Source organism: Aplidium turbinatum, chromosome 7 (genome assembly GCF_918807975.1).
Source record: "Aplidium turbinatum chromosome 7, kaAplTurb1.1, whole genome shotgun sequence".
In the NCBI taxonomy this organism is placed as follows: domain Eukaryota; kingdom Metazoa; phylum Chordata; class Ascidiacea; order Aplousobranchia; family Polyclinidae; genus Aplidium; species Aplidium turbinatum.
In genome coordinates this window covers 23381702-23408186 of record NC_137478.1, presented here as the reverse complement: position 1 = coordinate 23408186, position 26485 = coordinate 23381702, and the positions used below count along the sequence as shown (strand labels likewise).

At 34.6% G+C, this 26485-nt stretch overlaps 2 protein-coding genes across 2 annotated transcripts; both read left to right on the top strand.

The window, feature by feature from the left end:
- The first annotated feature begins 1308 nt into the window (after positions 1 to 1308).
- On the top strand, positions 1309 to 17548 carry LOC145773857 (kelch-like protein 6). Its single transcript, XM_082584980.1, has 10 exons — positions 1309 to 1367; positions 3041 to 3164; positions 4046 to 4199; positions 4469 to 4686; positions 5279 to 5428; positions 6635 to 6737; positions 9893 to 9975; positions 10478 to 10658; positions 13765 to 13908; positions 17439 to 17548. Exons 1-10 carry the CDS (start codon positions 1309 to 1311, stop codon positions 17546 to 17548), a joined length of 1326 nt encoding a protein of 441 aa, XP_082441106.1.
- On the top strand, positions 13808 to 26184 carry LOC145774561 (uncharacterized). Its single transcript, XM_082585828.1, has 4 exons — positions 13808 to 13908; positions 17439 to 17594; positions 22972 to 23119; positions 23459 to 26184. The coding sequence occupies exons 3-4, from the start codon at positions 23055 to 23057 to the stop codon at positions 23559 to 23561; spliced, it is 168 nt and encodes a 55-aa protein (XP_082441954.1). The 5' UTR covers positions 13808 to 13908; positions 17439 to 17594; positions 22972 to 23054; the 3' UTR covers positions 23562 to 26184.
- Positions 26185 to 26485: the final 301 nt, after the last annotated feature.

The following is a 26485-nucleotide window of genomic DNA, read 5'->3' as shown; positions in this document are numbered from 1 at the left end:
TTTTCTTGCAACCACATCTATTTACCGAAAGACTTCAAAATTTCATCTACTTTTTACGGAAATTACATTTGAGGTAAGTGATGCTGCTTTTGTTGATTGTTACAAAAAAATAAAAACTTTTAAATGTCTAGCTACTTGTATTTCTGCACAAAAGGGATCATAGCAAAGTGAAACATTGAGTTGTCAGTTAGATCACCATCGATTATTATTTGCATTGCTTTACATTTTTGGCTGATCTGCGTTTTTTTCATCACTTGTTTGTAAGTTTATCATGATACAACTTTAGGATGACTTATTGCAGCATGGTGAGGTTTCGCTCCTCAATCTGCACTTTTTGGGTGTGTATGCCACTACTCAGATTGAACATGCGCAGTTGTACACTTAGCTTAATCTTAAAATACAGAGAGACTGTTCACCAGGCATTTGATAAATAAAATGACTTGCGTTCTTCGGGTGACCATACTGGGTTGCCATCTGATGTTAATATTGATGTCCAGCTTTTATTTCCGACGTTTCGTCATTCAGGACGACTGACTTTATCAAGGGGGTTGAAACAGATAAACACTAAGCTATCTGTTCAGCAGCAAATTGCACAACACAAAAGCATAAAGTAGCAAGAACCAGAGTTAAAAAACGCAACAAGATTTCCACTCAATTCAATAGACACGCAGTGATGCCCAAAACAGTAGGCTACTATGCGACAGCGTAAACTCATCTATCTCTTTATGACTCAATGTTACTTTTTGAAAACAAGTGGGAAAGCTTTGGCCATCCTTCTGATTGAGAACACGTGCCTTTTGGTTAATGTACCAACTTTCTGAAAACAATCTTTCGGTATAATCCTTTTCAATTTGAAGAACTTAGTAGCGTTGGTATAAATAATTTTATGATCTAAAGTTATAGACATAGCTCTTTGGTGCTCGTTGATTTAAGATTACGTTTAGTTTGTCCAATGTACTGTATATTAAATCACATTCATGACACAAAACTTGGTAGATCAATCCTGAAACTTCATCCTTCTTTCTCGGGGCCGTTTGTAACTTGGTCTTTGGTAACCTAGTATAGTCACCAGAAGAAAGCAATCATTTGAATTAGCTTAATCTGTTAAAAAACAATTATATTTAAAATTAAATCCCATTGTGTTGATAAAATATACATTTTGAACTTTAAAGATGGCTTTGGGATAAAAAGGTTTAGCAATGAAGATTTAAACAAATATGAGTGACAGTGCTTTTAATAAGTGGAAACCCTGTACTGAAAAACAATCATAGCCAATGTTTAATACATGTTGCAGAGAAATCATAGAAAATGGGATTCAAGCAATTTAAAAGCACGCACATGGAAGACATCATGCACAAACTGAACGAGTAAATACATTTCTTTATATTTTTGCATTTGTGCACACTGGTTTATAGTGCTGATAATTGTGACAACTCAGTAAAGAAGAAATGGAATTGAATTGCTTGTGGTTTCAAATTGAAGAGTTTTGTTTCAATTTTCATTATGATATTTATTATATATGATGCAAATTAGAAACATTTAAAAAATCAATGATTCTGTTTTTTTTTTATGTTTATTTTGAATTTGATGTATATCATAACGTTGACACTGTACAAGAAATTGTAGGCATAAAACTTACACTTCACCAATCTCATATATAATGGAGAAATAAAACATAGTAACTTTAGCGGGTTTAGCATACTTTATTTCGCAATACAAAATATAACATAATTAAATAAAATAAACTCAAACGTTTTCGACACGTACGTGTGTCCTCATCAGGAATTAAATCTGCAATACATAAAATGAAAAATCGTAAGATAAATTTGACTATGCACTGTAACTGTAACGACACTCTGGACTGAAAGCACAAACTGAACAAATGATACGAGAATGATCGCGAGTAAATTATGCGGTGGGAAACAGATCACGTGAGGTGTAGACTACAAGCATTGGACAAAACAATTAGAACACACACAAAAGGAACGATGAGCCACAGGCGAATAACTGCCGGTTGAGAGATGGATTGTTACGTTTGATTCTTAAGGCTTCCATGATCTTTGTCTGAAAATCAAATCTGCCTCGAGAGATGATTTTAAATCGATTTTAAACCAATTTAAAATCATCATTTAAAATCATAAGATCATGGAAGCCTTAAGAATCAAACGTAACAATCCATCTCTCAACCGGCAGTTATTCGCCTGTGGCTCATCGTTCCTTTTGTGTGTGTTCTAATTGTTTTGTCCAATGCTTGTAGTCTACACCTCATGTGATCTGTTTCCCACCGCATAATTTACTCGCAATCATTCTCGTATCATTTGTTCAGTTTGTGCTTTCAGTCCAGAGTGTCGTTACAGTTACAGTGCATAGTCAAATTTATCTTACGATTTTTCATTTTATGTATTGCAGATTTAATTCCTGATGAGGACACACGTACGTGTCGAAAACGTTTGAGTTTATTTTATTTAATTATGTTATATTTTGTGTGAAATAAAGTATGCTAAACCCGCTAAAGTTACTATGTTTTATTTCTCTATGGTTCAACAAAGCAAACTCTCTACCAAAGCTTTATCATATATAATGGTAAATCAAATAGCAAAAACTGTTTGCTCTGGTTTCAGTGTTTTCATATTCGACACACTTAACCTTGCTGATGCTGGATTTGACTACTTATATTTCAAATAAGTTGTGTGCTTTGAACGTAATCCTAATGCATCGGGAGTTTGTTTTTACTTAAATATTCGTACTTGTTTCTAAAAGTGTTTAAAACAACTTTCTGTTTGGGCCAAATAAAACTCTAAAAGATTTAAGGCAGTTGGAGATTAAAATGGAGACAAATAAATGTTGCATTGAAATAAAATCTTATATTGACTTATTTAAAATTTTTCAACTCATCAATTTCCAAAATACTTTGGTTTCTATGAATTTTCACAGCAGTTGTCTAAATTGTAATAAAGTTGTTTTGATGGATATTTCTTGACTTGAATCTAGCCTACAAACCTTGAAAAAAAAAATTAATATTTGAATTTGTTGAAAATAGAGAAAGGAAATCTGGAAATGGTTATTGTGACGTCACTTTGACTGTGGGAGATGATGAATTTTCCAGCCACAAATGTATCCTTGGAGCATTTTCCTCTTTTTATCGAAAGCTTTTCTCTTCAGAGGTGAATTTTGTTAAGACCTTATTTGTTTCTTTGTTGATGGTGAGAAGGGAAAGTGGTTACACATAAATCTCTAACTACAACACAAAGTTTGTTCGGTTCTTTACTTAAAATGTTAAAGTTTTGCGAAAAAGTGCAAAAGCATTTTTTGGTTATCATTTGAACCGAATTTGGTAATCAACCCTTTAATATTTTGTAGATAATTTAGAATTTTAATCTGTCATCGTTTGTTTTCGCAACACAAAGTATTGATGTTTTCATATATAATAGGCTAAAAAAGTAGTTTTTCATATTGTAGCTAAATAGTAGCATACTTTAACTCTGAACACATAGGACTGCTATCAAAAAAAACAATTCATGAAATGATTTAGAAAGAAAAAAGGTTTTATGAAGATTTACTGAATTATAGAGAATTGAACAATGCGGTTATTACTTTTTCAAAACTATTCAATCACAAAATATATAGCAATTGTATATTAGGGTCTAGGGCTAGGCCTGGCATAGAAAAAATAAAACGCTTCTGGACATTTTGTTGTGTAAGCTACTTTATATAACAAGTATATACATTGACTGCAGACAGACACGCCACTGTTTCGACTTTTAAGTTTCCTCATTGCAATAAACGTAGATGTAGATTTGAGAGCATTTTTAGAAAAACAGAATTCACCAGATTAAACGTAATAACGTAAATTAAAATTGTTTTCACTTGAAATTTGAACAGAGATGATATTATTAGTTAAATTGAAAGGTATTTTCATCTTTGTTCAGCACTCGATTGTTTATTTGTAGCCTACAAGCTCATTTATTAGTCACATCATCAACATCATAATCTTGGTAAATGCGTAATGTTATGACTCAGCTTTGTTCATTTTGTGAATTGTTAGATGAAGGAAAAATATGAAAGTAAAGCGAATATCCACGGAGTGAAAGAGGATACCATGGAAGCTGTTTTAAACTTCATGTATACTTGTGAAGTGGTGGTCACAAGTGAAAACGTATACAATTTGCTTGAAGCTGCAAATTATTTGCAAATTCCAAGTAGGTGCTGTTGACGATTGTTTACTTTAAAAGAATAAATTCATCTTTTTTTGTGTTCTACAAATGTGAGGAAACATTTTTCACAACAGCTTATGATAACTTTAATCATTTAAATTTGAAAACAACCAGTTTTTTGAACACTTTTTTTGTTTTTAGACGAAGATATCAGTACAACAACAGAAGTTATGATTTTTAACTTGTTGATGGATAGTTTTGAAGCAATTTTCGTGATACTAAAAGATTATTCAATGGTGTCGGTTGTTGTTTAGATCTCAAGCAATATTGCATCGAATTTCTTCTTGATGAAATTGATGTGACGAATTGCTTAACAATTCAAGCATATTCGAAAATGTATAATTTGGACCAAGTTGTGGCAAAAGCAAACATTGTCATTGCTGAGAACTTTGAATCAGTCATTGATGGAAAAGAGTTCAAAGAGCTAACACCAGATGTGATGTTTGAAGTGATGCAAGTGGAAGATAAAAAGGTTTGAATTTTAATCATAACTCCAAACAGATTTTGATAATCACAAATTCCACAACAAAAACGAACCAGACTACTCGTCGAGGCATTTAAGTTGCAAGATTGTAAGTCATAATGGTCTTCTGCAGGTCACATAAACATGGCATGTTCATTACTCAAACCAGTCCATGACATCAGATGCCTATCCTTCATATTGAACACATTAAACAATGGCTAATTTGGCGGTATCCTGATTCCTGATACTTAATGCAAGAGATTGAATGTTAACGTACACAAAATTAATAAAAGCGCCAATAAGTGAATTCTAGTTAATGATAAGTCGATTTAAACCTGCGCAGCACAGCAACTTTTAAGCTAGTAATGCTGACACTTACAGGAAAGTGAAAATTTGTGACTGCCATTCATATTCAACAGTGTAAAAAATGTTAGCAAGTACTGGACCTAACATTCTGGTAAATTATTTGCTTGGCCATTATTTGCTTCCTATTCCATGAACTGAGCAGAAGAATTTGGAGTCGACATTTGATATCTTGTTCTGTGACGTAATACTCACTTCTGATGAAGTGCAATAATAATAAATTGATGTCGTCATTCAGGTATCTTCGGAAGAAAATGTTTTTCATGCGCTCATAAGTTGGGTCAAACATGACGTCACCACACGTAAGAAGCTCATGGTTAAACTTTTCAGTTTTGTTAAACTTGGAAAATTATCCTGGAATTTCTTGCAAAATGTTGCATTGAAAGAGGTAAATCTGACAAATATTATACAATTTAGGAATCACTAACTGGCATGGTTGTGCTAGGAAAAACGATGAAATGAATATCATCAAAACAGTGCTGCCCAATGCCCATTCACTATTGTCACATATGTGATTATTTTGAAAGTATGTAGGAGATAGCATAATGTACTATATAATACCTGTGCAAACATTACGTCTAAATAAGATTCTTCAACAATAAGTAAGAAGAATTACGAGAAGTGTTACATTCAGCTCACCATAGCGATGGGAAACATAACACGAGTTATAACAATAACAAGAAGTTTGAATACAACGTCACAAAACAATAAACTAACGTAGTGATGTAATCAATATAAACTAAGCAAAAGTAGTTCCACTCCAGCATACGGCTTCTGTTGTGGAGAAGGACTCGAGTATTTTGATCTGCAATCAATATCCTAAAGTTAAAACATCTGTACAACTTTGAAATTGCTAAATTTATGGCTCAGTTTAGTTTTAATTCATTGCCCGGCACTTTTCAAAACTGCCTTAAAAATGCAACGAAATTTAGAATCTTACTACTGGAAACTCCACCAACCTAGATTATTATTCATTATTGATACATAACCACTAAATTGTAACGGTCTATAAAATACTCTGGCCCAGAAATTCGGAATAATATACCAGTTGAAATTCGCAAATCCTCCTTCGCAACTTTTAACACGTACATTATTAGGAAAACGCCTAATTACTAATCAGACTTGCAATTGTAAGATAGTCTATGTTGGGCTACCTAAAGTTTTAATTTCTTATCATCTTGGACAGCTTCACCATTATTTATTTATTTGTTTCAATTAGCCAATTATACTTATCATTGATGAGTTTAAGGGTGGGTGAGACTTGAAGCTTGACTTGAAGACATTGAATGGAAACTTCGCAGCATTCCGTTGCTTTGATGCTATTATTCTTTTCTTTTTTTAATTGTGATCTTTCCAACAGTTTTAATTTATATACAATGTGTTTTGATATATCGTAAATCTTTTTTTTTCAGCCGCCAATAAACATCTATCTTATCAATCTTTTGTTAACTTTTGTGCCGAAATTCAATTCAAAAATAGTTTGATTTGAATTTATGAAACCGATGTTACAACAAACAACAACTATCTGATAAATAATGAAATATTGACAGTAAACTTGCGTTTAAATTTGCTAAAGTTCCTTTCAATTCATCAGGAATTGATTACGACTTCATTGGAATGTACAAATATTTTACTTCAATCTGCAATTCCACGTGCTGCTGCAACTGAAGTTCTTCCCGCTCCTTCAACAAAGGAAGGTTTGGACAATATTTTAGTTTAAAATTTTTGTACTGCATGTAAGAGTTGTTCATTGAGTCACAATGTCCCACAGCGTTTATGACCAAAGTTTGTGTCGCATTATTGATGAAAGTTATTCATAGCGGAGTCAAACGATTCAGATCGTTTGTTTATTGACGTCACTAATCAAAAGTTTTGTTAGGAAAATATACGAGGAGTAATTTTTTCTACTTTTTATTAACAACTTCGAACATTGATCCAGTGCAAATTGAGGAAAGCTGCTGAATAATAACAAATTTCCAGAAATGCGAACGTTTGCCAAGAGAACCATGCTTGTTTACCAATAGCCTTGAACCAAATTTGATCTGGGTTTTGAAATCAAGACGTCAGTTTCGTCTTTCACATTAACATCGCTGTGTTTTACAAAAACTCTGGACATTTCAATCGTGGACGACGCTATGCTATTGTAGCGACGTCCACGTTTCAATTTATAACGGAAAAGCAGATAACTGACATTTTAACTCACCACATCCGGTGATATGTAACTTTTATAAAATACTTAAACCTGCAACTTGCATATTGCTTTTTGTATGTAATTGACACATCACATAACACAATGTTACTATGCTATTATCAGAGTGACTGATCAAGTTGTCTCAGCGGCGTTTCTAAGGCGCAGTGATAAACCAGAATTGTGCAGCGATATACTGAAAAATGCGCAGTGACAAAATAATCGTGTTTTGGACGAATAATAAGCAACGCATACAAACCACAAAGCAGATTTTTATTATGTTGGCAGTTTCATTGTTTTCAAAAAACCAATCAGTGTAAAATAAAGTTCGTTTGAAGTTGTCTAATCTATGACGTAATAATGTCAGTCTGGGCGTTTATCAGGTCATTTAAGCAGTGACAGTGGCGTACGCAGGATTTTCTGAAAGTGGAGGGCCATTCAATTTTTTTTTGAATGAAAACGAATTAAAAAACGTCCACTTGCTAATAACAGCCACTAAGTCATATTGTGTGAGATTAGTAGGTGGTAGGTGATAAATCAACATTTTTGAAGAAAGGTGGTACTTCAGCCCAATGGCGCCTTCAGCGTACGCCACTTGCAGTGAACATGAATATTCACAGTAAGACATGAGACCACTTGCAGGCAACCGCTAGTGCGTCAAACTATCAGCGACTGCTCGTACATCAACATGAATATGCCATCGATCTCTGAATACAACACAAGATCTGCTATTTTGAGGTCGATTGACGATAAAAATCGCAAAGTAAAAGACGCCAAGAGCAGGGAAGCAAGAGTGGCTTGCAAACATTTTTAATTATTACTATTATAACAATGACAAAAGTGCGCTTTCAGAGGAAACAAAAACAATTCAACGCAAATTTTGAGAAAGTTAATTTCCTCATTCCTGCATAACATAATATACAATGTACATTGACATGACATCGGTCTATTGATAACTAACCTATAGTTGTCTTGCCACAAACCTCTTTTATGTTTTTCAAAGTTGTTCTTAATGTGACATCACACCAAAAGCGGTTTTTAATTAAACCAATCAAGCGCTTTGACTGGCTTCAAAAAAAATTTAAGTATTTTTTAATATTTTTCATCTGTTCAACTTTTACTTATCAAAATGCAACTTGATTGGTTATTAATGGCTTCTCTTCAATTTTCCCCAAAAAAACTTGGATTTTGCACAGTAGCCTAAATCAGGGGTGTGCAACCTTTATTACAGGAGGGCCATATATAAATAACTGGGTGAAACCGCGGGCCGCACGTTTATTTAACATATGGTTTCTAGTAGTTGCAGGAACAAAAATGTATTTTTTTTGTTGTTCATGTTATTCTCATGGCATTATTAGGGGTTATCTCTTTGCAGATATAATAAGTCAAGACGCATAATTTTCGAAAGAAAACCGCTATTCAAATTTATTGTCACACCGACTTTATTTTCAGTTCAGTGAGAAATTGGCAGCTGGTTTTTTTTCCGACTGCTTTTTCTCAATTAACTTTAATGAAGTGCTCGCAATTCGAAGTCCATTTTCCAAATGTTCGTCTGTCAGAACCGATCGATAGAGAAATTTTATGACAACCATTTTAGAAAAAAATTGTTAGCACAAATACGTTGAGCCAAAAAGAGCCATTTTTGAAGCCATGAGTTTTTTCAAAAGTGGAAAGTCACCCTGTTTAAGACGTTTTCGGTAAAAATCGCCAAGATATGAATACTTTGCTTTCAAATCCGTTTTATCTTGAAGATCAATCAGTTCAAGTTGGATATCAGCTGGTGCTTTGTGAATGTCTGTCTTGAATGGCGAAAAGAATATATCAAACAAATGTTCATGAGATTTGAAGTCCTTGAAACGAGCCAAAAATTCATACAAAAATTTTTCAAGTTGGTCTGCAAATTCAGTTTTCTTACCAGGATGCATTCCATAGTCTTTCAAAGTTGGAAAGTGGAAAATTTTTCAGTCTGTATGTGAGCTTTCCAAAGTCGTAATTTGTTCATAAAGCCTTTTATGTGACCATACATTTTTACGTACCAAATGATTAAATACAATGAATTTGCGGTCACCGGTGGAAAATTTTTAAAATGGCTGGGCTAACAGAAGGTGCTAAATTTGCAATACAATAATCCACTCCATAATGAATTGTTAACACGTCGGCCTATCAGACTAAACTAAATTATAAACACGTTTCGCGGGCCGCGCACAATTCAAAATTGGCACATCTTCGTGGGCCGCACAGATTTTCTTCGCAGGCCGCATTTGGCCCGCGGGCCGCACGTTGCACACTCCTGGCCTAAATGAAGCTGTGATACATAACAAGCAAAACCAAGAGCGAGGTAAACAGAAAAGCCGCTTTTGCTTGAGCTTGCAATTTTGTAGTTTTCATGCCACATGGTATTATGTAACTGTTTTCTTACAAAATGTGCAATGATAAAAATTCGTTAGAATTCGGTATGCAAGAACGAACTTGCAATCTCGCATGTAATGAGAATTCGTATACCACCAGTTGATAATGTGTGAATGAAATTCTTTAATTTTCCATCTCCGTTCAAACTTGCAGGTTCTTGCAGTGCACCTGCTGTAAAAATCATATACTCACGCTGATTGTTATTAAATTTTATATTGTTAAATATTTTAAACGTATTTTTTTTTTTTGTTTCAGAATCGAGGAATCAATTTCTTGCGTTTCATGAAAAGAATGTGTGGAAGTATGACGTAAGAAAGAAAGAAGCAACTGACTTTCTGGTAAAACATTAAAGCTTTTCGGTTTATTGTTACTAGGATGAGTGCATTTGTTATTTGATGGTGTGCGCTCTAAACAAAAACTATTCTTGTACTATGAGTTGTGAGCTCCAAGTTCTGCTTCGTTGTTTGAGCTGTCTTCTTCCGGTCTATATGTTTGGGCATGAGGTCATCAGCCACTCGACAGTCTCATCATCCAGGGCCTTCAGTCCAAGCGTTCCATGTTGTGGTTGGTGGATTGGGCAGTCATGGACGACATGGTCTACTGTCTGGTCTGTGGCACCACACTCGCATCCCGGTGAGGGAGCCAGGCCCCAAGTTGTTAATATTTAAATGTTCTTGTGTTTGTGATATCTTGCTCTTCAGCAAATGCATCACATGCAGTTGCAATGATTGCACTCGACGTTTCACAATTGATGTGAAATTATGTCGAACATTCAAGCAAGTCTTGTGAAATCGTGACGTTGTTGATCTTACACATTCTTAACAATTTATGTTTCTTCAGAACACAAACTTTGAACATGGGTGTGGGTCAGCTGTTTGTCATAAAAGTGAGGTTTTTGTTATCAGTGGAGAGGATACTAATGTGGTTGAAAGATTCAATTTAAATGATGAAAAATCTGGTTGGACTCAACTTGCTTCGACAAATGCTGTGAGAATTGACGCTGCTTCTGTGGTTTGCAATGGTAAGAATCCACTTGAGTTTAAACTCAAATTAAGTTTGTTGCACAACATGCAGACAAACTCATGTTTGTGACAAAACTGATGAATATTAACAACGATGAGCGCCGAGTGCGCATGTGACGCGCATCACACAAGTTTGGTCTGGAGTGCCACATCGTCGCTAATGTTTCACCTTCATTTCACTCGATCAACAATTTTTTACGCACAATTCACTATCGAGCGTTTATGTTTTATAGGTTGATGTTTGATGAAATTACTTTGGTTTGTTTGGAAGTTTGGTCCGGAATGCCACATGCTCGCCAATGTTTGCGTTTAATTTTACTCACTCAACAATTTCACTATCGTTGATTTAATTTTTCAAGTTTGATGTTTGATGATTTTTTTCATTGATAACGACATTAGCGCGATAGCCACTTTTTCATACCTCGTTCGATCTTATTTTTTAAACAAGTTAGGCCTAAATTTGACTTTACGAAATTTGCACAACTTTAAAAGTTATTATTTTTGCGCACGTTTTGAATAACATGCTTTCAAACAAAGTTTTAAAATGGTTTTAAAAATTTGTTGAACTTTGCATTGAATAATGCTGAAAATAAGCATTGCAATGCTCTTGTATTTAATTAAATTGATGTCTAAAATACGTTTCAGCACACAGTAAAAATGCGGGAAAGAATTTTTTTCTGACAGAAATTATATCTACAATAGCGTTCGATGAAAAACAACCTAGCAACATGTTGCGATATAAAATGGTTTACAATTGCACGAGTCAGTTTAATTATGCTCATTGGGCTCAACAAGCTGACATTGAAAATTATTAGTTATATATGAAGATGATGTGATTGGAAGTTCTCTGAGCGTGGTTAAGTTTATTCTTACGCAACTTACTACGTCGCTTCCCTCCCCCTTTGTGCTTAAAGTTTCTCTACATCAAAATCATCACTTTTATTATATATTAATGTCACAAAAGATTCATCAAAATCTATTTGAAGTAGTGATTGCGAATGTCTTCACCTAATAACAAAAAAGAGGGCTGAGTGGTATCATGAAAAACTAAAGTAATGAAGGGCGCTGACTTTCTCAATGGTTTTCACCAACCTATTTTATTTTTTGCAGATATGCTAATCAAATTATGACGTCACGACTTGGTAAACTCTGTAATAACATAAATTGACATTGTAGGTTATTTAGCCTTCAGAACAATGTTATATGTGCTAGCAACGCTGGCTTGGTGACGTAGTGAATAGAACGCCCACCTCTTGATCGGTAGACGTGAGTTCTATACCTTGCCGGGTCGTGTCTGAGACGTTATAAAATTAGCACTAAACTTTGTTCTTGCTTAGCACTAAACATTGAAGAAATGGATTCGGTGCAACAATGCACCCGCCCGTACGGCTGCGATCACAAAGCGCTGAACACAACGCATTGGATCCAATACGCATATTAATGTATCAACAATAAAGTACAGAGTTTTATATGTCTATGTCACTTCATGTTAATAAGTGATAATAAGCCCAAAAAGAGAAAATAGATTTGTAAACCACTCTGCAAATCAATAAACTCGATATCCAGGTTAGTGACGTAAAAATTATCTGAACGATTGTAGCGAGTATCATCATCGTGGTCGTCTCTATCTTGCCTCCTATTATAGGTTTTGTCTTCTTTTAATGGCGACGTATTAGAATGGATGTGGATGTCAGATGTAACATTGAAAGCCCATCATTCTGTGGTAAAATTAACATGAGCAGAAGTCACATTGTGTAGAGCTGGAATAGGCAACTTGCACCTCGCGGATGAACAAGATGTTTTTTAAGTTTTTGTGGAATATTTCCTCTTTTTCCAGTCATTTTCCCCAAATATGGTTCATTATTTTGGAACGTTTGTTTGCTCAATTATCTGTTTAAACACAATAACATTCTATGCACTTCTCACTAACTTTTATTTGAGCATTCACATGTCTGTATCGTTAAAATGATATTTTATATGTTTAGTGGAGCACGGAGAAAGTTTTTCCTGAGTCTAAGTGAAAGTATGCTAACCTATTTTTACCCAGCAGAAACAAAAGTAGGTCTGTGATATGTCACGAAAGGTAGTTCTGTAATTGTACTGATCATCAAGGCTCCAAGATGTCGAGCCAGCTTCGCCAACATTACGGTTTTTGGTTTAAAATTTGTAAATATATTGGTTTAGCGGGAAGCGCAATGTATTCAATGGATGCAATCTGCTTTCAACAAATATCGCACGCGGTGTTTGGTTGGTCTTCACTGTGGAGCACGAAAACAATATTTTCATGGGACTTGCATTGAAATTCCATCTAATGTTCATAGCAAAAGGGTGGTTTGAATACTTGTTGTAGAGGTTAACTTTTAGTCTGCTGCAAAAAAATTTAGATCCAATATAAGTAGCCCACTTGTTGAAAATGTTGCTTGCCCCTGTCATAGAGGGCGACGTAGTTTATTTAAATTTAAGTTTTTGTTTATCTTTTTTTACAAAAAATTTATTTCCATCCCTGATTTTCCTCCGCTAAATATCTTTTGTTAGAGAAGTAATAAGCATAATCTATAATTTAGATTAATAATTATTAATTAATATCAAGTTATTAATATCTAGTTTTTTTCTCGTCGTCTATTTTTATTTTTGAAAAACCTTGTGCCATCCCTCATTTTCCTCTATCAGGAAGTCTTTTATAGAGAAGTAGCAGCATAATCTACATATACTCACACGTAGTGTTGGATAAATGAATGAATAATGAAACTTTCTGGTAACGAGGTGTCCACTTAACTCAGTGAGTTTTTCGTTCCTGCCTTCTTCCAGAAAATCATCAAGATTTTTTTTATTTTAATTTTTTGAATCAATAAGAATAGCAACATAAATTACAGGTTTGTTTCTGATTGTTAAGTAATACAAAATAAGAGGATTTTAATCATGATTTGATTCCAGCGTTTATACATAACAAAATTTGTTCGCATTGTTTAATATAAAATTTGTATTCCTTTTGGCAATACTTAAGAAAATGATTAAATCAATTTATTTAAGTTTCTGTTATTTATTTAATCAAATTATTTTGAACAAAATTACCATTGAAGAGAATCATTGTTTATACATGAACAGATTCCATCTTCACTGTTGGTGGCACAGAAGATTATGACACTGGTTTGACTTCATGTGAAAGTTACAACATTGTTGAAGACAAATGGTGCAACAGCGTTGATATGAATGAAGGTCGTTGTGCACATGCTTTGGCTTCCACTGGAGGTTTGAACTTTGTTGAAAAATTAAACAAGTGTAATCAATGTGTTGTGATACTGTTATACAGTAAAACTCATTCATTAAATTTATAAGTAAATATTACGATCTTACAGTAATTCATTACATTATAATTTCATTGATTTAACAAACAATTTTTTATTCTACGGAGAACAACAACATGATCAGAATCCCATTCGATTCATGGTGGGATTGATCAATCTCATCAAATCGAATGTTTTCCGATTGTAACTATTGCACAGTTACTTGGCTGTTGTGTCGCTTCACCATTACTGCACAGTGCTCAAGTCCTTTCGTCGTTTCACCTTTTGCCTCGACATAATTACGTTCAAGAAGATAGATCAGTTATAGTTCAAAAAAAACAAGAAAACGTAATTATTGTCGTCATCAATTTTCGCCAAATAATCCTTTTTATTTCGTTCTTAGAAGCAAATTATACTGCTTAACAAGTTTAAATGGACTTTGCAGAAATTAGGTTTAAGAGATAATTTTAAAATCTTGATATTAAAAAATTATGTCCGATGTTTTCTATGCGTTTGAAACCATACGCACAAGAATCTCTGAACGCTAAACGCTCCAAAAATTAACATGCTTTGAATGATTTATCGCCATTTCATTAAACATTAAATAATTACCACAAAATGAAATAATTGATAACTACCCTGTGCTCCTTTCTTTGTTCATTATAATCATCTTATTGGTTATCAACTACGTGCCTGAGAGGTGAGAGCACTTGCACGATGCTGGTGACGTCTGTTCGACACTTATCCATTGTGCCTTGGCACACATAATGACATGCTTGAAGGTGGACACGAAGGTTGGCTTCCTTGTCTTCACGTCCACTTAATCTAAATATTCAATGACAGAGCATACGTCTGGATATGACAAAACTGCTCACTTGGATTTGAAGAAAATATAAAGAAACAAATAGTCGAAAACAGCACCAGCTAGAAATGTTCAGAAGGAACTGCAACATTTTTGGAAACCCAATGGATATGTACAAACTAATGTCCATTGAATCAAATATTGATTTTGATATTGTCATGAGTCTCAAAAGTTTTTGTGGACTTCAAAAGAAAAATCTCATTGTGTGAAGTGTTGTGGGTTGTAGCCTTCTATAAGCAGGAAGAAGAGGTTAGATTACACATTATTATATCGGTATAAAGCCTTTATTGGGGACAACGATAATAACAAATAAGAACTCATATCATATTTTCGAACGTAATTTGTACATGACACCATAATACTTGAACGATTTTAATGCCTTCTGAACGGCCAATCAAATATTAACTTATGTTTTTGAGATATTGAATTGCCTATGAAAATCATTTTCTGAAAACTAAACCTTTATACCTTACGCTTTTTTGAAGTCGTCACTCAGTTTGCATTTTTTTTAAATATATTTTAGCTTCAATGGTAATTTCAATCAATATTGTTCCAAAGTGAGTTTCATTATTCTTTGTTATTGAAGCAAACTGTGGAAGTGTTCATTAAATGTATGGGTTGTGAGAAATGGAATGCATGCGTAATTTGCATGCATTTGCTCAATTCGCTCTTAATCTGTCACTTTTCTACGTTGAAACCAATTGTTTTCACGTCATACATGCCTTAAAGTAAGACGCTGCGACCGTCCCAGTCCCTTGGTTTTGCTACTGTTTCTATGCATTTGCAATGTTCTCATGAGTTCTTCAGTGCAACCAATTGGGAATCAAAAGTATGTATCTTAACTTTGTTTTGAATTAAACCTTTTTGTGAAGGAATTCGATTCGTTTTGACCCGACAAAGTTTGTTTCACGCAGTCCCAGTGCATACATATGAAGAATAGCCTAATGAACAACATGAAAAAACACACAAAAGGTTGAAACCAACACAAAACTGTTCAGTTTATACAATGCATCTTACATTCTGTGTATCCAACTCACTACACGTAATGAGACATGAGTTAGAACTTCTATCTCATGTCTCATTAACGATATCATAGAAACTACCGTACCTTAGCAAAATGATAGTCTTCCATTGCAACACACTGTTTGTAGTGAAAAAAATCGTTAGAGCAAAACCCGAGAAAAAAATAGATGCAAAATATTGGCAACAAATACTGGGTCTGTTCTTATTTAATTTCATTTTTCAATAAAATTAAAATAATTTGTGAGCTAAGCGTTCCAAGCAAATCGTGAATATTTTGTAAAATCCATGTCTTATAATAATATCGCATGCAGCAATATTGTTATTTCTAAATTTTGTCGAATTATTTGAGCTTATCAGGGTTGTGTGGAGTCGGAAGGTTTGTGATGTATCTGGAGTCGGAATCGGTGGAAAAAGCACGATTCCGACTCTGGCTTGATATAAAACGAGGAACAATAGCACGTTTGTTGGTTGTGTTATTTTTGTGTCACCGATTGTTTCAGTTTTCTGTTTTAAGTTCAGTTCTTTATCTCAATGATTGTTCTTTTGCCTTAGTGGTCAGTACAGTAGCTTATGTTTGCTCGAAATGACGCTTTTTTTTTACAATGAAAACTAAATTTGTGGCAATTTAATTTAAAACGAAATCAAGACAAATCTTTTGCGTCAAATCAAAGTAAGTGAAGAATTTTTGAAATGTTTTCGTGTGTGACACTTTTATGCTTAAATATATGTAGCCACTCTCTTACAAGTTTTATGTATCTTTTGTATAAAATTAAATAATTATTTCTGGTAGTTAAGTGACGAAATACCAAAAACATCATTAAACCGATCACTCAAAAAACTTAGCTTTGAATTTAAAAAAGTGCCAGTTTTGTTCGTTATATTGGACTTAGCCGCACAGTTAGAAATTGAGAATTCGTTAATTTTCGTTCGACTTCACAGTTTGATTTTCATCAAATCGATTTTTATGCAAAAATAACTCAATCCTAGATTGACTCATTGAGCTATTTTTGCTCTTTAATGCATGAAATGATGTTCGCCAGGTTTCATCCTGGGAATGGTGACATACGCATGCAGATGCTGTCACTGATAATTGCCGAGTTTGACATTTTCGCTAGATTGCCATATTTGTGTCGTCATGAAATATGGCGCTTAACTGCTTTTAAAACAATAGCCTATAAGGATGCGTTACAAATTCTTTATTACTTATTTGTGAATGTACAATCACACTTGTTGCTTATCAAAAGATGTTGAAGTTGCAATACTACCGTAACAGCGTAACAATGTTTTACATAACTTTCAGCAAAACTAAATAGTTTGATGCACTTTATTTTGATTTATATTTATGTTAAAGAAGAGAAAATATTATTTCAAATGTAAGAACTTTTGAAAAGTAAATATTTAATGTCCAATTTCTGAGTTTGCGAAATGAACGGGATGTAGTTGCTGGTGTGCAGTACTCCTGTAGTCGTCGCACCTTCCATCATTATTATTTTTGATACAATCGCAACAATCACTTTGTGTTGTATTTTTTTATTTAAAACATTGATTTATAAAGAAATGTGGGGATGAAATTGGAATATTATTATTAACAAACCATCAACCTCCAACAGGGTTGATATACGCTGTCGGTGGTCTTAACAGAGAGGTGTTGAACATAGGGGAATGCATGGATCCACGAGAAGGTCGGTGGAGAGAAATTCCGTCGATGAAAGTTAAATGATGGGGCTTCCCTGCAGTTGTTTTGAACGATCAAGTCTATGCAATAGGTAGGATCGGTTGTATTATTATGATATCAACGTTTGTTGCCATGTTTATATTGATATGTTTGTGACAACTAGGGCATCTAAAATATGAAGTTTTGCTGAGAAGCTCAATATAATTAATAGAACATACTCAACTAAGTACCAGGCGAGCATGAGAAAATCTTTCAAAGTTGATAAATAAAAAAGTTAATGTTAAATTAGAAAATATTTAACGAGCTTTTTTTCTCAATTTTTGAGATTTGACTTTATTAACCATTTCGTTGGCCTGGTATCTGGATCGTTTGTTTATACAGGCTTGGGTTCCATGACAAGCGAAATAATTATCAACAGTATTAAAACAAATCAAATCCAGTACTCACAATCCTTCTTCGTGGCGTTCAGAACAGCTCAGTTTGGAGTAAGTTGACACACGATTACGTCCCAAGGCCAGTCCAGCGCTTTGTGTGTGACGTGTGCACTGTGCAGCGCTTTGAAAAGCTATGTGAACAAAGGATGACAAAGCATAGATTGCCTCCACCCTACGCCTAACCAGGCATGGGAACAACTGTAACTTGACTCAGTGCTACTCAACCACTGGGTTGCGACCTATATGTGGATGGTCCTTGAATGTCAATGGTCAAACTAACATTGATCCTTGATTCTATTTGAATAAGTTTATACTGATAAAGCCACACTTGTGTGGTGAAAGCTCTGTATTTGAATAAACTAGGCCTACCATATTTTCATCGCCTAAAAAGAGCACAAGTAAAATACAAGTAGAATGTTACCTATGAAGAATTTTTTACATCCTTTTGGATAATTATTATAGACGTATGTATGCAGCAAAAGTTACAGCAAAAAACAGACAAGTTTGTTTGTTTCTCGAAAGCCGATTTGTTTGATTTGTGTGATAAAATGAAAATGTGATGTGATAATGTCATAAAAATGTGACAAATCAGGCAATATCTGCAGGTAGGCATGACTTAACTTTTTTTCAGAAAAAAAGGATCAACTTTAAAGGGGACCTGAAATGAAAAATTAAATATTTTTTGGTGATTCTTTAGTGTTTAAGTATTATATTTTTCGAAAAAATTTTTTGATATGCCTTTTTGTTTGGGAGATATAACCAAATGAAAATCGGCCACCTGATGGCGCTATGTGTCTTGTGACGTCATCGGCGGGCAATCAAGTAAACAGCTTCATGCATTTGCCTTAGAAACGTCGCATAGGTCATTGTATATTGAGTAATAGAAGATCAGCATAAACAAGATGTCTGAAACAAGACAAGGATTTTTCTTTGAACCAAAAAGACGGCGACTTGACAGTGAAGAACATCATTCTGATTCGTGCTCTGACAACACCAGTTCGGACAGCAGTCGGATGGAAAATTTGCATTGAAAAAAATGCAGGAAAATAATTTGCTTTAACCAAGTGGTTTATATCAACTAAAAGTAGCCTTATGTTTTCAGAGTTGCCTGATATGCCTACCCTGCCAATGTTTTACTGTCCTACTGACCTGTTTCAAAGTCTTGTTGTTTTCTCGCTTTGCTATTCGATCCAAACGCCCGATCGTACTCACAGACCTGCACCTAGGTCGATCGAGTTTTGTGGGTACTGTATTGACAGTGGCTTTCACATATGTTGAAAAATCAAAGACAGAAGAAACAGCTTCAGGGATGAGCAGGTGTCTGGACTTGGTGCCTTGTAGCTCTGCCTGTAGATCACGTTGGTAATCGCTGGCCAGAAAATGATTGCTGCACACACGGCAGTGCTTGTTTACATGTGGGTTTTTGAGTTTCATCACTGAGATCCATTTCTTCAGCTTGTCGTCATTATTTACCCCTTTGACGATTCCCCGGTTAGTACAACCGGGAGCCACACAAGAAGCCACCATTTTAAGGGCGTAAAAACTCCCTTAGCACAAAATTGTTCGCTGTTTCGGTAGCCTACGCGATTTGTTCCTTGTGTTTGCACGCAAAACAGTAGACCTTGGATGCGGCTTTGCCAGCCAATGACGTCATCAAAAATTTTGACCAATCAGAATCATTCAATTCAAAAAAGTTTTTTTAGGTTTTTTAATTATTGGTAACACAAAAAACAAAAAAATTGTTCAAAAACGTTTTATTTCAGAAAGATCTACAAATACAAAAGCCATGTATTTTCGTTGCAGTGCACCTTTAACGAAATTATAAAATTACTCGCACGAAATATAATTGAAATAGACTACAGCTGTTAATGAGATACTAAGGACAGACTCAATTAAAGGCTGTTTCTTTCCTTGTACCATTGTGGCTGCATCATAGATTAAAGTCATTCTACATTTGCACTCACATAAGTTGTAAGTAGGCTATCCATGCCACGATTTATTTTAAAATAGGCTGTATGTCATTGTCATGCATAGTGCACTTTGAATCATTTTTCGATTTGCTTCATTTGACAAATTAGCCAAACCATTAAGTTGGTAATCAACAACGTTTACAAGCGCTGAATCAATACAAAATAGATCAGAGTAAAAAAGTAGTTTATTGTAAAAGTGTGAGAATCTTAAAATATAAATATGTTAAACTCTTTTGCAAGTTTTTGCGTTTTTCAATGTTTCAATTTATTGTGATTTACTCCATTTTTTTAATTTTCTTATTTTTTTCAATTTGTCCAATTTATCATTTTCAAAAATTGGTTGATCAGATCTCCTCAAATGAGGAAATTTCTTCACAAGTGGATTTGCAGTTCCACTCTCACTCATCGCTGACCATTATTTGGCTTTTAAGACAATCGCAAAGCAGTGTAGTATGTTTCAATGAACGTCTAAGATTGTTTGGAACAGCAGATCAAATAGTATGTCGATGTTTTTTTGAAAATCTATAAATCAGAATGTTGCATTGGTACAGAAATGATTGGAAATTGCGAAAAAGTCACATAACAATGAAATCCTGTTGAAAATATGAGCAAGAAAACTGAAAATGTAAAAAAAGAGGACATTTGAGCATTTTTGGGTGTCCTCGGAGGACAATTTATTTTTCTTCAAAAAAGAGGACAAATCCTCTTAAAAGAGGACATATGGTAGCCCTAGAATAAACCGATTCTTCTGATTTGGTGTGATATTGTTTACTTTATTTAACATTGATCAATTTGACAAAAATCTCACAAAGTCCCAAAAATTCGAAACTTTGCAAGTTTTTCTGTTTAGTTTTGCAATAGTTTAACAAGTTCTATTTATCGTGAGTAAACCTGTTGCATTGCACTAACTTTTCCTCTGCTTTGAAAAGTTTCGAAACAAACCATTGCCAGTATGACGATTGTCATTGTGACGTTACAAGGCTACACGGGTACGTGGCCTTCCATGTTTCGTTAGTTTTTGATTAGGCTGCAACTGTTAAGTATTTTCTTATAAACCTGCTTGACACAAAAAGTCGTGAACAGCTAAATATAATTTTTTTTGCTTCAAACTTCCAGTTTAGTGATTTACATTGCGGCACCTAATGACAGAGGAGATATTGTCAAATCATTATTTGAAAAAAAATCCTTGAATTTATAAAGAATTGGTGGTAACTTTAATAAGAACATGCAGTAATTCTTTAAAAATAAAAACTGACATTAAATTCCAGTAGCTAATTTAAATTTTTAACTTAATGCAAACGGAAATATTGACTTTGTCGTTGCCAAGTACACAGGAAATTGTTGAGCGTCCACTATTATGAACAGCTCGAAGCTTCTAAGATCACTTTCTACATTTACGAGTGAATCTGATTTTTTTATTTCCAACTGGATAAATACTTGAATGTTTCGGTCCAAAAATAAAACATCGACTTTCACCACCAATACATGATTTACTAGAAGGTCGCTATTACAGGAAACGTTCCCATCATAATCGATCTTGCCACGTTTTGAATATTCAACTGGTTTGTAAGCTTCACTTCGGGAAACGGAATGTTGGCAAATTGAAGTTGCTTCAAGTTTTCATTTTAGAGACTGTTTGACAGAAGTTGTTTATTTATCAACATTCGGAAAAATCAGCAGAATTCTGCCGATTGTAACAAATCAATAAAACAAGTGAACCAGAAATCAGCAGCACTCTCTGTTGTACGTTATCGCTGCACAGTGGCACACAAATGTATGCAGCAAAAACGTTTATATTTCTGTCAAAACAGTGTCTTTGTGGAAAACCTTAAAGATTTCAGAATGAAGTGATGAACCGAATCAGAGAGACTCATGTAATTTAGTATTTCAAAATCGAAGTTTAGATCAGCATCTTTTATTTTATATTCTGCTACGCGTGACAAGCTATCAAATGTGACCATTCACTGCAGCTGTTCTTTCTCAACACGTGATTTGAAACTATTTTCTGTGGAATTTTTATTCCATTTTTTTGACCGAGTCAAACTGTAAAAATCTGACTGCAAAACATGTTTGTGGAATCTGACGAAACTTAATAGCATAGCATTCCTTAGCATCATCATTTAGTTTTTTCATGACTTTGGTATCAGTCTTTGAATTGCAAATATCATCGACATTGCTAATATATAATATGTTGATTTTTAGAAAACCACTTGTTGTCACTGTCATCTTGCATTACAAAATGATGAAGAGTCACTTATTTTATCCTCTGTTTCAGCTCCAAGTTGTTCATTCGTAACATAAGCATTTTTGTTCGTGGAACCACTACAAAACAATGTAGAAAACTAGTTTTTAATAGCCTGGCATTCTTTGGATGTAAAACTGAGATGACTGACGACAGAAAGAAATGTTATATTTATGTTAAAATAAAACGGAAAAATTTGAAAATGCGGTGCCAAATAATCGTTATAACACTATAATAAATAACCAAAATAAGGCAATAAATGCAATCACGGTGCATGATATCGAAGGTGCTGAAGCAAAATAGTGGATTGATATTTAGCGCAATCTACATAAACACAAAATTCAGGTGAAACACGCTCGCGGCATCCCTAGCTGAACAAATCTCAACCCTAGGTGTCATTATAACGCAGATTCAAGATGATTGCGATGTCTCACCACTTATGATTTCTAAATGTTTCCATTGCATGACGTCACTTATTGAGCCTTTGCATAAAATCTAATAATGTGTTTTTAAAATAATATTTTTGCTTATTTTGCTACGAATTGCTATGAATATTCGTCCTTGTAAGTTGAAGCAAAATTTTGCTATTTTTGCAACTCATTCGAAATCGTTCACTCAATAAGCCAATGTAGATGCTATGACAGTTTGTTCATCACCTTGGCTGGTACACTTTGCGTCCATTTAGTCTCACTTGAATTGATTCTTTGGTGTAAACCTTGCAGTATAACAAGTCTGCACTGCTTTAACGAGGCAGCTGAGGTTACCAGAATATTCATACAATTCGTGAATATGAATATTAACTTCGAAGCCTTGTTCCAACAGGAGGATGTGATGACAATTTGTCCGTCCTGTCTTCAGTTGAACGATTCGATCCACGGAAGCAAGCATGGTCCGATGTTGCTGATATGAACGTTGCAAGATATAACCACGGTTCATGCGTCATAGACGGGATGGTGCATGTCGCTGGAGGGTGAGTGGTTGTTTGTCGACGTCATCAATGCATAGAAAGCATGAATAAGTTGAATTAATGGAGTCTACCAACATGTGAATAGAAACATACGAGATGCTAATACCTTAATATGAGATCATTACAATTTATTGAAACATAGTTTGACTGAATCTGTCCATCGCTGATGTAAAATTTCAAGTTTTAGTCCATGTTGTTTTTAATATTTTAAATTTGCGCTATTCAACTTTTGCAAACGACAGAGTTGATTTGACTGAATTAATTCAATCAGTTTTGAACACTGTTTTGTCTTTTAATATTATTGCTTCGTGTTCTAATTTTTTATTCGATCATAATTTACAGAGAAACCGACGCAATAGAAACTTATGATGCAGCGAAGAATACGTGGGAAGTAGTTGGAAATGTTGAAGAAATTGAAGATACAAAATTCATTGTGGCGATATAATTGTCATTAACTGGTCGCGTCATCACATCGATGACTTTTCAATGTTTTGTTTTGTTGCATTTTAAAATTCAAAATCTTTTACTTTCCATTTTATAAAAGCAGATTTGTTTGTCTCGCTTTATGTTTGTCGCATTTTCTTGTGTTAAAACAGCAAACAACTTATTTTGTATTGTATTTTGTTGTTGAATCATCGTTTCAAAACGATAAAAGAGCGTAGGCTAATATGTTGAAATTAAACTAATTTTTCAGAAAATTCTTTTTTTCAGTTTTCAGAGCTGTGAACAAAGAACGATGTTTTTTTGTGTTTTCAACGTTGTTTTATATCAATGCAGAGTAAGCTAGAAGTAGTCGTCATTTTCGTTGATCTCATCAGGCATTGTTTTGTTGTTAACCTCTGACCAGCCCTGGCGAAGAGAGAACATGCGAGCGATTTTCTGTGCTAACCATAGTTCTAACATGCTCAACCAACTCTTATTAGCTCAAAGTCTCCCGAGACAATAAGTGACATATTATTTGATTGGCCTGTGCAAGTGATGTGACCAAACTGTTGATTGAATTGTCATTTCTTAGTATTTTTATCCCATTTCCATCATTTTACTAAGCTTAGCTAGAGTGCCCATGAAAACGAACTCATAAATTACGTAATTTTTTTGCTGTGCTGCATTTTGTTGTGTTATGTTTCTCAAAATACTTGAAATCATGGAGAGATTGCCGCAAAACAGTTCGATTTGAACTCTAGTGTTTGTCGTTCATAGCTCTATAATAAATAGCGCTAAACTTTTACTCAAAATCTAAATATCTATTGATAGTTGCTGACAGGTTGCTTACCCACCGTTAAGACAAGGAAACACTGCATGATAAGATCCATCTCATAAAGCTTTGCTAAGATAATATGGTTGGCTCTAACTGTGGTAGTAGAGTTGTCACCTTATACCAGCAATATATATGCTGCAGAATAATGTTCGCCTGCTTAAATCCGTAGTGCTTGCTGCAAATCAAATTGAATTTTTCTTTCCTTGATTCCCTTATAGAAGTGTACGTAATAATCGAAATTTGTAACTGATATTTCTGCTCTTCTTTCGTTCAATGATATAACTCCATCATGTCCTCATCAGAATAATCAAAGTTTCAAAAATAACAATCAAGTCACTATTACACTTTTAATTTGGTTTATTTGCTTTTTGTTTGGTGATTAACTTTAAGATGAGTGTTTTATGTAAACCTTGCAATAGAACACGTTTGCATTGAATATAAGAGCCAATTAAGGTTACCAGAATATTTGGCTCGGGTTCCAAATAGCGACTGTCAGAACAGCGACTGTCAATAGAGCGACCACACGACAGCGATTCATTTAAAACAGCGACTGTCAATAGAGCGACTACACGACAGCGATTCATCAAAAACAGCGACTGCCACAACAGCGACCTCACTTCTTTTATTAAATCCAAGGCTTACGCGCACACGCACTCTTTCACCCCCTCCACACATACCTTCCATTCCCCACACCTCTCTACACACGTATGCACGCACAAATAGGCAAACACTGCGTAGTGAAAGATTGAAACCAAAAGGGACTTTAAAACAACATTTTATTTGGACTATCCATAGAAGTCACATGATTTAAAAAGAAATAGGCTAGTCAAGCCAAACAACAGAAAGTCGTCAAGCCTCGCAATAAAATTCAGGGTCTAGAAAAAGATTGAAACCAAAAGGGACTTTAAAACAATTAAGATTTAGCCGCACTTGGCACTTAAAGTGTTAAGTCGCTATCATAACAGTCGCTGTTTTAATGCAGTCGGCATTTATACAATCGCTGTTTGGAATGTCGCTCACTTCATTACGTCGCTATTATGAAGTCGCCATTATGACAGTCGCTGTTTTGACAGTCGCTATCCGGCCTGGAAGACGAATATTTGCATGATTCTTGGATATCAACTATTTTATATCAACTATTCAACTAGTTTATATTTCGGGTAACCAATAGTGCTCTTGAGGTTTGACCGGTGAAGAATTTCTGCACAAGGATGAGTTCACTCAATGCGGTCAACTTTAAAAGCATAACCTGGGTATCCAGTGTCTTTCAATTACTCAGCAACCATTTCTAGAGATTGCAATGGTAGCCTCTGAAGACTTGGTCCATTGATGTTTACGACCAACAGCGTAAATACAAGTGGAAGTTTTGATCATAACGTGGTGTGATAAAAATATTTTGCGAAAATCCACGTAAACTTATTGCAAATGTACTGTATTTACTAGCCTACCTTGTTCTTGAGCAATTGTATTGAGTGATATGCGATCATTTGACCCGACAAATTGCACTTTGCCGCATAATCAAATTTGCGTCACTGGTTTGGAGAGCTTCGGACAAAACCGTCAACTGCCCAGCACAATTCTTAAAAAAACAAGGTTTCAAAAAATTGCTTGGTAGTCGTTTTGATAAAATACTTGTGAACGTGGCCAGGCCCGTAACTAGGGGGGCACAGGGGGGGCGAAGCCCCCCCTACAAAAATGTTAGCCCCCCTGGGAAGAATTATATTAATTACCTCTTTTTGCTGACTTTTCAGTTCTATACCGAATGGGTTGTTTTATTGTAAACATTGTGTGTTTAATAAGAATAAATGTGTGGTCGAATGTTGTGTTAAACAGACAGACTCGAGATTTATTGGTTATTAGATCCAGAGTAGGCCTACAGTGCAGTAGATAGAGAAATAGTGCAGTTTCTGGCAGTAAATAAACTGAGTTTTCGAGGTACTTATGATAAAATTGTGCTTGAAGAGCGAGGCCTGCTCATAAACTTGTTTAATTACACCATGAAAAAAGATTCCAAGTTATCACAAATTGTCAAAGAAATCTTTAAAAACTCCTAAAAGCGAGTTCTGCGCTCTGTCGATGAAAAAAATACTCGGAATTTTGAAGCCAGCCGA